This window comes from Tachypleus tridentatus, chromosome 8 (assembly GCF_004210375.1).
Source record: "Tachypleus tridentatus isolate NWPU-2018 chromosome 8, ASM421037v1, whole genome shotgun sequence".
Taxonomy (NCBI): Eukaryota; Metazoa; Arthropoda; class Merostomata; order Xiphosura; family Limulidae; genus Tachypleus; species Tachypleus tridentatus.
Window position 1 is genome coordinate 95858738 of NC_134832.1, and position 15217 is coordinate 95873954.

General features: G+C 32.4%; 1 protein-coding gene across 7 annotated transcripts in view; it reads right to left on the reverse strand.

Moving 5' to 3' along the window:
* LOC143222992 (tRNA (32-2'-O)-methyltransferase regulator THADA-like) overlaps positions 1–15217 on the reverse strand; it is a 200513-nt gene that overhangs the window by 16468 nt on the left and 168828 nt on the right. For 4 of the 7 annotated variants that reach the window (XM_076450318.1, XM_076450319.1, XM_076450317.1 and 1 more), the window contains 2 exons: positions 10108–10183; positions 1867–2029 (listed from right to left, as the gene is read on the reverse strand). In XM_076450318.1, the coding sequence (XP_076306433.1) occupies positions 1867–2029; positions 10108–10183 (239 nt within the window). Of the gene's footprint in view, positions 1–1866; positions 2030–6076; positions 6379–10107; positions 10184–12868; positions 13001–15217 lie in introns of those variants that run through there. The other 3 variants (XR_013012602.1, XM_076450322.1, XR_013012601.1) reach the window with 2 other exon arrangements.

Consider the following 15217-nt stretch of genomic DNA (forward strand, 5'->3'; position numbering starts at 1 on the left):
AGATGGAGTAAAAGAAATATGTAGGAAGATGTCTGATACATTCACCATGGTAAAAAAGAAAAAAATATGTAATAAATGGAAGGAGAAAAGTAAATGGGAAAAGGAGCAAAGAAAAGTTTTGAGAAAGACCATGGGAGAGAACATGAAAAACATCTGTCAGTAGAAACTGATACCAATAGTTGGTGAAAGAAAAAGATGGATACTTCATGACTTGACATGACATGTTGTATTAAAATGAGAAAAAGAAGAAGGCTGTTTTAAATCTGTAACGGAAGGGTAAGGGTAGACTGATCTAGATGAAGAAAAGGAGTGAAAGGACAAGGTCAAAAAAGAAGAAAAATCTAGAAAAATAAAAATAAATGAAGTTGTGAAGGTGTAGACTGGGTCTCAAGTGAGAAGTGAACACCATGAAGACTTCTGAGCAAAGAAAAGGAGCCCAGTGAAGATCATGTACACCAAAACAATAAAGATGTACAGTATTAACTCAACAGCAGGGAAACTAAATAAGAAGGACTAGAGCAGAATTGGAACTGGCTAAGTTGCCAGAAAAAAAAAGTTTTTTGTTTGTTTTGAATTCAGCACAAAGCTACGTGACAGCTATATGTACTAGCTGTTCTTAATTTAGCAGTGGAAGACTCAAGTTAATGCAGCTAGTCTCATCACTCACTGCAAACTTCTGGACTACTATTTTATTAATGAATAATGTGACTGACCATCACATTATAATGCTCCATGGCTGAAAGGGAGAGCTTGTTTGATTGGACAGGGATTCAAACCCATGACCCTCAGATTGGAAGTTGAGCACCCTAAGTATCTGGCTATGCTGGGCATAAAATGAAGGGAACAAACATTTTCAGAAAACTCCACTGCAGCACAAAAGGCAGAGGATGGTGAAAAAAAGGAAGCTGCACAAATAGAAAACCAAAAATAGAAGGCAAGGGGCCTGATCTCCAAGTATGCCAAGTACACACAAAAGACAGGGAAGCAAGAATGGAAAGGAGTAATTCCTGCAAGTCAGTAAAAAAGTATCACGACTGAAACAACATAAACCCTAATAATGGTCAGAAAGAAAGATAAAACAATTTCAAGAATTAATTTCATAGAGAAAAAGAGGAAAGATTAGTGGACACAACAGAAAGAAAAGTACCTGAGAATAATATACAGAAAGAGATTGGAAAGTAAAAGTTATTCCTTGAATGGTAAGGTACTTCTCACAGCAAATCAGTTTAAATTCATAGTCCAATAGGCCATTTATGACTATGAAGAAAGAATGTTGACTGATGGGATCATAGCAGGAGGCCCAGTAAGTCAATGATAATCCACAACATGTTAAACAAAGGCTGCAATGTTCCCAACAGTTGAAAATCCTCTAAAGGCATAGTAGAAATAAGATCTATTTGTGTAGCATTGTCATTCACATAGAACTAAAGTAAAGTCATTATAATTTGAAAATTCAAAATAATCAATGCTTTTGCAACAAAAGCCAGCATAAAATTAAAACCAAAGTCTTGTTAACAAATACAAATCTCATCAACCTAAATTTAGATAAGAAATTTGAAAACATGTGTTCAATGCAATACCATGGAAAACAATGACATTATCAGTAGTGCAAGTGCTTTGGAGCAGTTACTGTGCATGGAGATTGCTTTGCCCTTCTGATAACAGAGGACTTCTGTCACATAATGAAACCATCATGCACCAGTGTAGTTCATTTAAATACATGAATATGGGTGGGAGTTAGCTCAAGGCTAGTAGCATGTAAGTCTCATACACAGATGTACAAGGGGAATAATATTGCTGTGTGAAGAGGTAAGTTATTGTCACAAAAGTCATACTTATCACTACTCTCTTTATTTAGTCACAAACCTAGAATATGTCGTTCATCCTTTAGTAATGATGCTATTTTTAGCAATACATGAACAACAGCATATCTACAGGCTACAGTTCTGCCAGGTAATGAAGATCCTTCTACCTCAATAAACCATTTATGAAGCAAGTTTACAGCTTCCTCTTTATCTGCATCAGATTCCTGAAAAAAAGAAATTTTATATATAATATTTTGTTTAGTTTAACTTAAAATATTCTTTGCAATATTATTTATAATGAAAAAACTAGACAATAACATAATTTCATATTAGAAATAATTAACCTAAATCACTTTTCTTCTATTATTGTATTGTATCAACAGTAACCAGTATGAGTTCAATAAAACCTTATGCTCATAAATATAATGATAAAATTCTACTCAGAGTTATATTAAAGTGAAACAAATAATAATTAAAAATGAGTCATGATCATTCAGATTCTATTATAATCATTCATAACTTGATGATATGGTACAGGACAGTATCATGCATTTTCTAACCCCTTAGTTAAGATGTAAAGTTTTAGAAATTTCTTTATTTACAGTGAGTTCTGCTCAAACGTAGAAAGCCAGTGTTACTAAGCTTTAGTTAATCCCTTAGTTACTATATAAAGCTTTAGAAACTTCCATATTTTCAGTGAATTATGTTTGAAATATACAAAGTCCATGGTGCTGTGCACTAGCTACCCCTTTAGTAAATGTGTAAAGCTTTAGAAATTTCTGTATTTTCAGTGAGTTACATTTGAACTTACAAAGTTGCTCATGTAATTAATCTAACTTTTCTTTATTCTAGTTGTGCCCAGGACTTGGTTCTATAATTGCCCATTAATCATATTCTATTTCAGAATAAAGTATTTTAAGTAAAGATTTGTCCATGAATATGTGGAGTCAGAAGGTTGACTACTCCTAGTGCAAAGTGATTTTCATGTTAAAATTAAAACTACTTTTCTTCATCTCAAAATTTTCAAATATTATTGCATAAATAAACTTTAACACCTCTGAAATAAATATCAAGTGTCTTTTTCAGTAAAATGTTATATTTCATTTCTTATTTTCTACACCAAAATTCTATATAGACTTCATTGATTTGCTTGACTTTGAAAGCACCACAAAAATTAATAAATAAATCTAAATTACCCTTCCTTTCTTTCTAGAATGGCTGCACGTAGTAACAGACAACTACAATTGTTTATCCTGAGTAGCTTAAGATTCATAACAGTCTGTATCTGATTCTATTTAATTAGTAAACTGTAAATTACTCAGCAAATACATAGCTCACATTAGTGTACCGAATAACATAACATATGAATTGTACAAACATATCTTGTGAAGAACTTTCATTATTTTTCACTATCTTACCTAATATAAACTAATCTAGCCTAATACTTTTATAACAATAAAAAATTGTTATGGAAAAATAATTTCTTATATTTGATCTCTTTTCTTTTTTCTGCTTTCAGTTGCTAATGGAATTTAAGCCCAATTTTTATAATGGTGATACAGCAGCTTTGGTAAGATAAGCTGAATTTATAATTGTTGCTTTTTACCTATTTATGGTTAAAATATATAACAGTAAGTAAAAAAAAAAATTTAAACAAGAGGATTTGTAGTGTTCACTGATGCTTCAAACAGTATCTATTCAAGTAGACATTGTTATTAAGCCTCAGAAGCCTCACAAATTAGGGTGCCTAAAAAATAATTCTTTTAGTATTCAAATAGTAAATCTGTTACAAACCAAAATATATACTGTATACCAAAATATAACATTCTAAGCTACTATAATTTATCTGACTTTCTAGTTCAGCTATAAATAGGCTAAAATATTTTGTTAGCTATTCATAGTAGCAATACACTGATCACATAGCTAAAAGACTTGTGCAAAGTGAATAAGACAGTTGCTAGAAATCATACAGCTGGTAACTAGCTTTTTCTAGCATAGACTATCTTTTTTTCTAATGGTTACACATCTAAAACTGATTAGTAATCAATGTCAAAAGTCAGAGTGAAGGGTAAGTAGATATCTCAGCAAATGAAGAAGGTAGGTGGTTCAAATTTAAGATTGTTGTTTGTAAATTTGAACAGCTTGTGTTTCTAACTTGAAACTACAATGTAAATGTACAAGTCAGGGTGAGTGGAAGGGGAAGACAATACACACAACCATTAAGAAAATTTTCAGTTTTCATTTAAACAAAATTAGAAGTAGAAAATATTGTGATTCAGAAAAAACTGGTATTAGTAGTTTTTTTTACATATAACTTCAGTTGAGTAAAAATTGTGCAGCCTTCCATCCAACAATCCCTCATATGCCTATACCTATATTTGATGTTATAAAATTTTGAAAGTGAAATGTCAGAGCTCTGACACATCATGTGGTACAGAAATATGAAGATTGATAATTTTTTTAATGTTTCTTTTTTAAATTAGTAAGTTAAAACTAACACACTATAAAAATTTGAGCTATATTTTAATGACAGGATTAATATGCATTTACAATAAAGTATTCTAATTAAATTTTGTGACGTGTGATTTGCCCTGGGTGTAGCATAACTTCTTATCATCTCAGAGTTCTCACAATAACCACTTTCTCTTTAAAGAAGTTGAAATATTGCATCACTAGTAACTATTCATCACAGAAAGACTGTGTATTCTAATTGTCTCTGACAATGTTTTTGTTAAATTAATGTTGTTTTCCTATACATTCTGTGTACGCCTTCTTTCTTTTGAATTCAATGACAATCCACACTCAGTGATGTGATATTCATTAAACATCCAATTAGTAGGCCGTAACTGACAGAAAGAAATGCATGTACTGAAATATACTACAGTGACATACTGTATCCTTACCAGGTGTGTAAAATTTTGTTTTTTACATCATTTTTTAACTTTTTCCACTGTTACTACATTATCTTGATGCATAAAATGGATTACTACAAGTATGATAAGGATATTAGGCCAAGAGAAAAAAAATTAAATATACTATTTAAAAATTTGAAATATTACCTCACAGAACTTTTACTAATTATTCATCACAGAAAGACTGCCCGGTCTACAATCAGCTATTTGTGTACATTTGATAAGAAATGATTCACAGATGTATCTGCTAACAGATACCTGATCTCTGCAAAATATAAGAGATCCATGTGTTTTGTATGTAGAAATAAAGATGCAATATTTTGTTGCTAGTGGATTGAAAGAGGCAACTCATGGTCTTGAGTTTTTAATAACACACAATGTTTTATTTTCAGAAGAAAAATAAATATTTACTGATTATTAGCATGGACTATTGTGTTTTAATGATACAAGAAAAACAAAGCATGATAAACTGTATTTAAGTATGAAGTAAAAACATATCACACAATTAGGAAAGAAACAGAAATAAACATAACTTAACCTATATAAAAAAAAATGATATTGTAATGAGGTAATGTCTTAGTTCCACATGAGAGTTGCAAATGTGTCTCTTATAAACAAGACAAGCAGGATACAATACAACTATTCCATAAAAGAGCAGATATGCTCCTTGATCAGCAAAGGTATGAAAGTAACACCTCAGGCTGTATTTATTAGTATGATCTCAATTAGAGTTAGTGTTTCAAAACTGTAAAGTATAAAAAAAATTGAGGATTTTGTAAAAAATACATACTACAATAGAGTGAGGTAAGTAGTATTCATATACTACTAATACACTATGAATAACTACTTCATTCTACAAGTGGAAATGTATGACGTACTTGGCAAATAAAAAGAAAAGTGTATTTGTAAGGCTCTGTCTTACAACTGTGCATCTTGAAAATAGCTCAACAACACAATTTACACTACAAAAAGCCCTACTGTAAGACTGGCATATCCAAAATGCACCATAACTCCCTACTTATTTTCCAAATTTTGTTTAAAGTAGGAACAGAAAATTTCTAAGTATCTGTTTGAACAGTGCTATTATCCATCAAGCTTCTCAAATAAGCCAAAACCTACTAGTATGACTTCTTGTTGAATGGCATAATTACCTGATGAAACTTTGTAGAATGGATAGCAACTGCCTGTTGTGGAGACACAAGTGCAGAAGATGACATTTTGAAAGTCTTCCACCTTTCATCTTCAAGTCTTTCAAAATGTCCTCTACACTTGTGTCTCCACAACAGGCAGTTGCTGTCCATTCTATAAAGTTTCTTCATGAATACTCTTGCCTAAACAATTTATAAAAGGCATAATTACCTGTTTTATTTTCCAGTTGCTTGAGGTATGTGATGAATGAACAGATATGTCATGGAACCAACTTGTGTAAACATGACTTGTGTTGCTTTTCCATACAGAGATCCTTCTTGATTAAATTGTATACCTTTATTTATGGTATGTAGGTGACTTCTGTCACCAATGATCTCTATAAATTCTCACCTATAACAGGCTGCCACATTTCAATTATCATGGCTTTGGTAGTTGTTACAGGTCTTTTACATGGCTTAAGTCCAAAGTTGATCCACATTCCTTTGTTTTTTAATACCTAATGAGATATCCCCCTGTTGGAAATTTAAAATCTCAGCTCTGGATACATCTTTATAAGATAAGTGTATTAATATTTTGCTCAGAAAGTGCTTTTATATGTCTTTCCCCAAAGTGAAATATTTCCAGTAGCAACACACTACTTATGAAATGCTAAACAATATCAAAATGTAGCTGTGATACATGCCAATCCACCTTGACATTTAAACCAGCTAGATAAAGTTTACATTGTCAGCATGGGAATGATAACTTGCTTTTAAAAAATAACCTGGGTCAATAAGTTTCATGTTGCTGTTTCTTAGATTAAAGCTTCTTAATTGATTTGCAAACTGAATAACATATTTAGAGTTAGGATTACATTATAATTTATTTCTATTGTTAGTAATATCTGGTGTATATGATAAATTGAATTATCTCTCTTCTTTGTTTTCTGGTAAGTATGTAAATCCATTCCTACTTCTGATATGTAGGTACTTTGTACAGTAAATAATTACTGCTAAAAGATAACTACACTTATGCCAGGAATGGACTGATGGATTTGAATCCCATGATCCACAAGTTGTGAACTGACCATCTGACCATGCCAGGTCTTAAAAACAGGAAAAGAAAATTAAACTATTAGCATAAAAGTAAAGATATGAAGTTACACAAATGACCCAAAGGAGTTATTTGAAGACTATTCTATAAAGGTAAGTACATATTTCCATTTCTTTGCACTGTATGTTGATAATAAAAGTTAGAGACAATGACATAGTAGAGAAAATGGAAAATTAAAATACAAAGACTTACTTTAAGAAAATTTTTAATGTTCATTTAGAAGGTTCTAGAGATTATGTATATGAAATGTGAAAACTTCACAGCAATAAATAATATTTTTATACTCAAACCATCTCACAGGTGAACTATTCAAAGTCTGAGTGCAAATATCTACAATGATAACACATTTTTTCAAAAATAGTTAAAAAATTCAAAACTAAATATTTTATTTTTCTGAAACTAAATCCTTTAAAGAAAGTTATTGTGAAATTTCAAACAATTTCATTCACTAGTTTCACTATTGGAAATTTCAAGAGTGTCAGACAACCTACTAATAATGTTCATACATTATTTTGATAGGGTTAAATACTCTACTGTGCATGTTTGCCTGTTTCTGTCAAGATCATTAAAGTTTTCCTTTTTGAAGCTATACTGTTTGGATTTAAATCACTCAACAGTTTGGCTGTATGAAAGTGGTATTCTCAGGTACACTAATTTTTTGACTAGTAAGAACAGTCATTGCTCTAATCAGAAAATGTAACACAAAGATAATCTGAATTCTGACCTGGATCAACTGAAGCAAAAGGAAGTCTGGATACAAAATTTCAAAATAACCAAAATCTTTTACATACAAGCACAATATATGGTAATAATACAAAGACAGTTAATGGATATGTACCAAGAAATGAGAGTCAACTGTACTCTCTTCTCTAAACAGAGGAAGATCTGTAACAAACATGTCTGACCTAGAGAAAAGTGAGAGAATTAAACACCATGAGGTCTGTTCAAAAAATACGCAGACTGACGTCATAAAACAAAATGTACTTTATTTAGAATTTACAGGTCTGGGACCCCTTCAAAGTACTCACCTCCCCAACGCACACACTTATCCCAACGATGTTTCCACTTGTTGAAACAGTCCTGGTACGCTTCTTTTGTAATGTCTTCCAGCTCCTTCATCGCATTTGCCTTAATCTCGGGAATTGTCTCAAATCTTCTTCCTTTCAAGGGTCTTTTGAGTTTGGGGAACAAGAAAAAATCACAAGGAGCAAGGTCAGGTGAGTAGGGGGGTGGGGAAGAACAGTGATCGAGTGTTTGGTCAAAAACTCACGAGTTCTGAGGGCTGAATGGGCTGGAGCGTTGTCGTGATGGAAAAACCAGTCGCCACTCCTCCACATTTCTGGCCATTTGCGATGGATGGCATCCCTCAGACGTTTCAGAACTTCAACGTAGTAAGTCTGGTTCACTGTGGAGCCTTCGGGGAGGTACTCGTGGTGAACAACACCCTTAGCATCGAAGAAAACTGTCAGCATCACCTTGACCTTGGATCGAACTTGGCGAGCTTTTTTGGGTCTGGGGGATGTTTCACCCATCCACTGGGACAATTGGACCTTCGTTTCAATGTCATAACCATAAACCCATGATTCATCACCTGTTATGATCCTTGACAAGAAGTTTTCATCTTCTTCTGAACGATCAAGCAGTTCCTGACAAACCTGGACGCGATAGGCTTTTTGTTCGTCCGTCATCAGGCGTGGCACAAATTTCGCAGCAACGAGGTGCATTTTCAATTTTTTGGTCAAAATCTTGTAACAAGATCCAACTAATATCCCACACTCTTCAGCAAGCTCCCCGACAGTCAGACGTTGATTTGCCCGCACCAGGGTTTTGATTTTGTCAACGTGTGGGTCGTCAGTTGACGTGGAAGGACATCCAGGACGCTCATCATCTTCAATGGACTGTCAACCATCCTTAAAACGTTCATGCCACTTGAAACATGCCGTATGCTTCATAGCAACATTACCGTAAGCCATGTTAAGCATAGCAAAAGTTTCATTCGCATATTTTCCAAGTTTAACACAAAATTTCACAGTAAGTTGTTGCTCCTTCAGGTCATTCATTCTGAAATCCGCTAAACGAAAAAATCGCACTTCACTTAAAACTGCGTAGCTAATACACAAATGAAGATATTTGCAATCGGGAAATGGCGTCATAATCAGCTGATCTGTGTGAACCTAGCGACACCAAGCGGATTCCCCTGGAACCAACTGGAGCCTCACAATTCAAACAGTCTGCATATTTTTTTAACAGACCTCGTATATGAACAATGGCAAATCTCTCCTAATGAATTTGTTACTCACATAACCTGTTCAGTATTAACAAAATATTTTTAAATCTTTAGTTGGCTGAAGTGACTAAAGAACCCACTAGTGTTATCTAAGAAGAATACTCTAGCCACATAATCCATGGGAAAGCACAAATATACCATATTATATACAGTCAGTGGAACTTATTTTAATTTTGGAAGGGTATATTTTTATGGCTGTAGAAAAGACTTTTATTAGTTATGAATTTACGTTCCTTTGAACTTTATAAGATGTTTAGATTTATATGAGGTCTGAACGTGTAAACCAGTGACTCCACAGAAGAATCCCAGGGTCTCATGTGTATGTGCATTTTATTTCCTTTAATATATGTTACATTTAGTTGACATACTTTTCAGTTTTATTTTGTCCTATTTAGTTTTGTATCATTTGCAGTTAATTTTTACTGTATTTAATTCTACGAAACTTCTGGAGTTAATTATTGAACCAGCCATGCATCATAAAATATTCTAGAAAAATATTGATGATACTGTTTGTTAAAAGCAGGCATCCATGCTAAATTGATTACACTTAAAAAGATTAAAAGGTTACAAATGTCAAGTGGAGTAAGAATAATTATGTTTTGAATTCACACAGATGTTTTATACTTTGTACCATCATTAATTTCACTGACAAATTTAAACACATACTACATTTCTTATCAACAATAGATTAAAGAGCACCTAGATGTAAGATGAGGCTAGACTATATACATCCATCTCTGACATTTTGTACTATGTACAAAAACTATAATTTGGAGGCAATTATAAAATATGCCTAACACTGTAAAAAAGAGATGTCTAGAAAATGCTGAAAGTTTTGAAATAACCAGAAACTTTAACTTACCAAAGTGATGTCATTATATAGTTCAAGACCAAGTATGCTTGAGAAGATAAACATCGTATTCCATTCATCGTCACTACTAAAAATAAGATAAACAAATTATTTCTATTTTTTAGTGATAACAACTTTGTTCAGAAACAATTTTTCTAAGTTAATGATACATATCCTAAACACTGTGACAACACACACAGGGGTTTGACAGGTATGACTGCTACAGTATCTGGTATTCACAAAATGTTTTTGTTACTTACCTTTTCAACAGATATTTGACAATTAGATAGTCTTCCTTTTTAGTTTAATGATTTCTCAATATGAAGTTGTTAATTTCAACTGATGTAGACTGAGGCAACAAATATTAGATTTTGTTTCATTTTTATTTAACATCTTCCTCATTCAACTGTTTACAATTTTCCCACCAACAAAATTGGTGACATTAAAAATAATAATAATAAAGAGTACAAGTTAAAATGTAAACAAATGTATATAAATTATTTAACAATATTAAATGCAGTTATTGTGAAAGATAACAATATAAATATAATATTTGATATATTTTCCTAACAATTTTCAAATTTTCTGCTATAAAAATTAGGGGTGAAAATAGAGGAATTTTATAATTTTGGGGATTTTTTCAGAGAATTTAAAGTCTAACATTGGGTCAGTGGTATGTTTACAGACTTATGCTTAAATCTGGGGTTTGATTTCCAACAGTTGACAGAGCACAGACAGCCTATTGTGTGGCTTTGCACTAAATTAATCAAATGGAGGATTAAAAAAAATTAAGAATTTTAGGTGCATTTGAGACACTGAATTTTATAGAGCATATTGGGCCTGTAATGTGAATCGGATTATATAAGGTACAACACATATATCACATTAACAACCAATACTTCTCTGATATAATTTGTTAGTGTCAAGTTTTATTGTACAGTTACTGCTGGTATAAGCCTGGGTAAAAGTCTAACAACCTGATAAGCACCAAAGATAATAAAAGCCTAGGCTATAAAAAACCAATAAAATAAACTTGCTATCTACTGGCAGGACATCTAACCTCAAACATTGCCAGATATCTGGTATCCAAACAAAATCTCTAATTACACTATATATTTCTATGTAGAACTGGGCAGCTAAAAAATCAGCATACCAAAACTACTGCTAATATTACTAATCTATTATAAAGATATTATAAAAACTGCATTCGTTTTTTGCACATGAGTTGTACTGGCTAAACCTAGTCATATGCCATGTATAAATTCATGTGTGGATGTAGAGAAAATTTTGTAGACTTTATTCATGCGTCTTTGAATTCAAAAATATTAAAATGACTATATCAATACCACAAACATTCACTGTAATTTACCAGGCTTCCTAACTATGCTGCATTTGGGTCTAAAAAAGCTAATTTTTGTTCCAAAAATAACATCAAATTCTCCAATAATGTAAGACCTTTTCTCTTCTAAATGACTTAGAAATTATAAAGACCTTCTGATTGGTTATAAAGTTATAGAAATAGAAAAGCAGACATGAATAAACAAGTCTTTTCAAATGATGAAGTGGTGGGTGGAGGCAATATGGTGGATTCAATAAATATGATATCTTAGCAAATAGAATAGGTAGAAAAATCTTATTTTATATCCAAACTTACCAGTACTGGAAATTTGAGCTAACAATGTGTATAAACTATAGACGGTGTATTGTGAGCATCATGAAATGTAATATGACCAAACCCAAGGAAGATGGTGTACCAGTGTAATACATAAAAATCTATATTTAGCTATTTTATATACATATACTTCCAAATTAAGAATTTAACTAATGTATACAACTAAAACTTCAATTATAAACTACAATTTGATACCAAGTTTATTGACATACATTCATAAAAGTACTAGTTCAAACAATAAAAGTTTGAATGTAAGTCTGTAAACGTATGACATGCCCTCTGACCTCTACCCTTCTTGATAGGGTTAAAATGCTAAAGTAGAGGGTGAAACAGGAATCACTAACCAATAACAGATGAATATTAGATGACTGTAACATGTAAAATACTCAATGCTTTGTCCAGTATACGATAGGTGTTTTTAGGATGTCAACCTCTATATTACATATGGAGTGAAGTATAAATAAAAATACAATGTGCATACATATAATGAAAAGCTACAAATGGAGAGCTACACAGTTTAGTCACTCTATCTCTACTGTATATATCACATTTCAGTTATCCAGATCATCCCAGAATCACAAATAGGCAAAACAGATTTCTTAATTTCATTCATAATCTTTTTTCAACAGACTTAGTGACAACATAGATCTAGCAGTATCTATATTTTTATCACAATTTGATAGAGTAAAAAAGTCTTCATAATCTTTGACTATCTACATTATTATAATTCTAAACAAAAATGTATGAAGCTTTAGAATATACTATAACCTAGTAACCCACTTATGCCATTTTATAAAAAAAAGTAAACAAACAAATACCAGGAAACAAATTTATTGCTAAATAAAAAAGCTATATAGTGTTGGCTACTGAATTTGAAAAAAAACAAAACCAAACGAGATAGGAATGGAAGTAGACACATCACTTGATCTGGTTAATAACTGTAATATCTACATTATTATTTTATATTTTACTTATAACGTTTTTATTCTGTACCAATTATACAAAACACCTCACTGCATTAATAGCACTACTCATGCTTACATGTTACAGTTGTCTGTAGAGACAGGCAGTTTATATGGACATAAATACCAAGAGCAGTACCTCAGGGTCTTTAATGGGAAAACACAACATTTGGAATTGACGAATGGATCCGACTATCCAGACACCTACGTCTAGAATATTAACTTTAACTTCACTCGAGCCTTTAGACTGCATGAAACCAGACCAGTATTTCTAAACAGAGAGAGAAGTTCACCTATTATTTGACTGCAACAGGCTAATGGATGTGGGGCAGAGAAGGTCTTTGATTCTCCATGTAATTGGACTTGTATGCCACGACATTTTCTCAGCTTTCACAGACACAAAAGATACCTACTAGGCAGTATTTATTTGGTAAGTATGACATTTATTTTAAGCATTTGAAAGACACATGTTTCAACAAGCTGTTCAGCAAGATGGTGAAAATATTGACAATTATGTTACTCATCTTAGACACTTAACTTTATCATCTGAATATGGAGATTTAAATGCATATATGTAAAAGAGGAAGCTCACCTAAATTCCACCCAACGTAATATATAATAATAAAGAAAATCAAGATTAGCTTAGATTGAACATTTAATATACCATTAAGAGTAAAGCTACAAATCAAAAGAAATATAACATAAAGACATAGCAGAAACGAATTATCCCGTGTGAAGTTAATACACTCTGAGGAAAAGTGAGGTCACTACCAGGCTAACTATCTTTCATAATGTTTGTGATTGTGATATTGTTCTTATTATCATAAGTGTGACAAGCACCTGTTACAATAATGTAGCTACTACATTACATTAAATTAAGCACTTCTAATTAGCCCAATGACAGTTTCAAAATTCATTCTAGAATTGTTTAGAAATATTATTTGGTCAGTTAACATGGAAGGTTATCATCTAATCATAAGTATAACATTAATTGGAGTGCAAGTCAGAATTTTAAGTGTATGCCACAATCATCAGTACAATTTTGGATGGCTGATACACAATGCAAAATGATCTCACAGAGGACACAACACCGGCTAAATGCTCCATAGTTTTGACCTATACACAGTACATGCATGCTATGTTTTATTTTTCAATAAAAGATAAATGAAATTAATGGGTAAATACCTGTGAAACCTTTGGTTTATCAAGTAAAATCCCTGATGATCTGTTGTAACTTGAAATCAACGTGGTTGTCTAATCTTCGTCAAAGCTCAAGATGGAATTGCATTACACAGGGAGCGGCAATACAGCGCATGAGTTTCAGTGCATTCAGTACGTTGCTATGGGATGCATGACACATACTTCCATCTTAATGAAGACGTTTAGTTCTACAGATCTCTGTCTCTTTGATGTTGTAGGTAACAATAGGGGGGCTGGGGGATTGACTCATTTTAGGGGGGCTTAAGCCTTCCTGGTGCCACCACTGACATGATCAGAGATCAAGTTGTAGATGAGCATAAGTCTCACAACTTATTTAGAAGAGTGTTAAGATGAGAAGGTCTAATTAAAAAAAAAATGGTGTTAGAGATCAGCTGAGCAGCAGAAACAGCAAACCAGCAAGAAGCATGGATAGAACATAACAAAAACTGCACAAAATGTGAGCTCTTGTGATAAACACAGAATACAAAGACTACATTTAACTCCAATACATAAAACAGACCTTGTTGCCAAAGACAGACCAATGGCTAAATGCAAGACTTACAATGAATGTAATTTTCAAGGGCATCTTACAGTCATGTGCAGAACTAAGAATATTTCAAAACAGGAATTTTCAAAACTATTCTGCTTTTATGAAAAAAGTGAATTAAATGACTTATTATGATTTGTGTGATGGTACAGAGTTACCAGTAGAGGAAGCTGTTTACGTTCTGTCGAACAGTAATGACAATACCTTGACCACAGGACTGGTAGTTGGTAGAGGTCTGTTGACAATGCTTACAGACTCAGGTGCAAGTTATAATGTTGTAAATGTAAGTGCCTGGAATTATTTTGGACTACATGTTACATCATGCAAACCAAGTGTCATTCACAAAAACCTCTTTGCCTATCAAAGTAAAACTCTTAGCTGAAATACAGAAAAAATTCACCATAGACATTTCTGTTAAACCTTCAGATATAAAAGTAATTAAAGCTGACGTTTTTTAGCCAAAGGTGCTGGTCAATCTTTTTGATGCTGTAACACTGTGCTACAATTAGATATGTTAAGCATGGGTTATTAATTCTACTAAACACCCTGAATGTTTTGGTAACATTGGTAAGTTAAGATATTATCAGTTAGAACTACACACTGAAGAGACAGTAAACTTGAAAAGGTTTTATGCCTTCTTAGAGTGAAAAGTTTCCAATAATCAAATGTAAGAATGAAAAATCAAAATAACACAAACCAGTTTTACAAGTAAATATTTAGTTGGCATTCTCTTGAATTTTA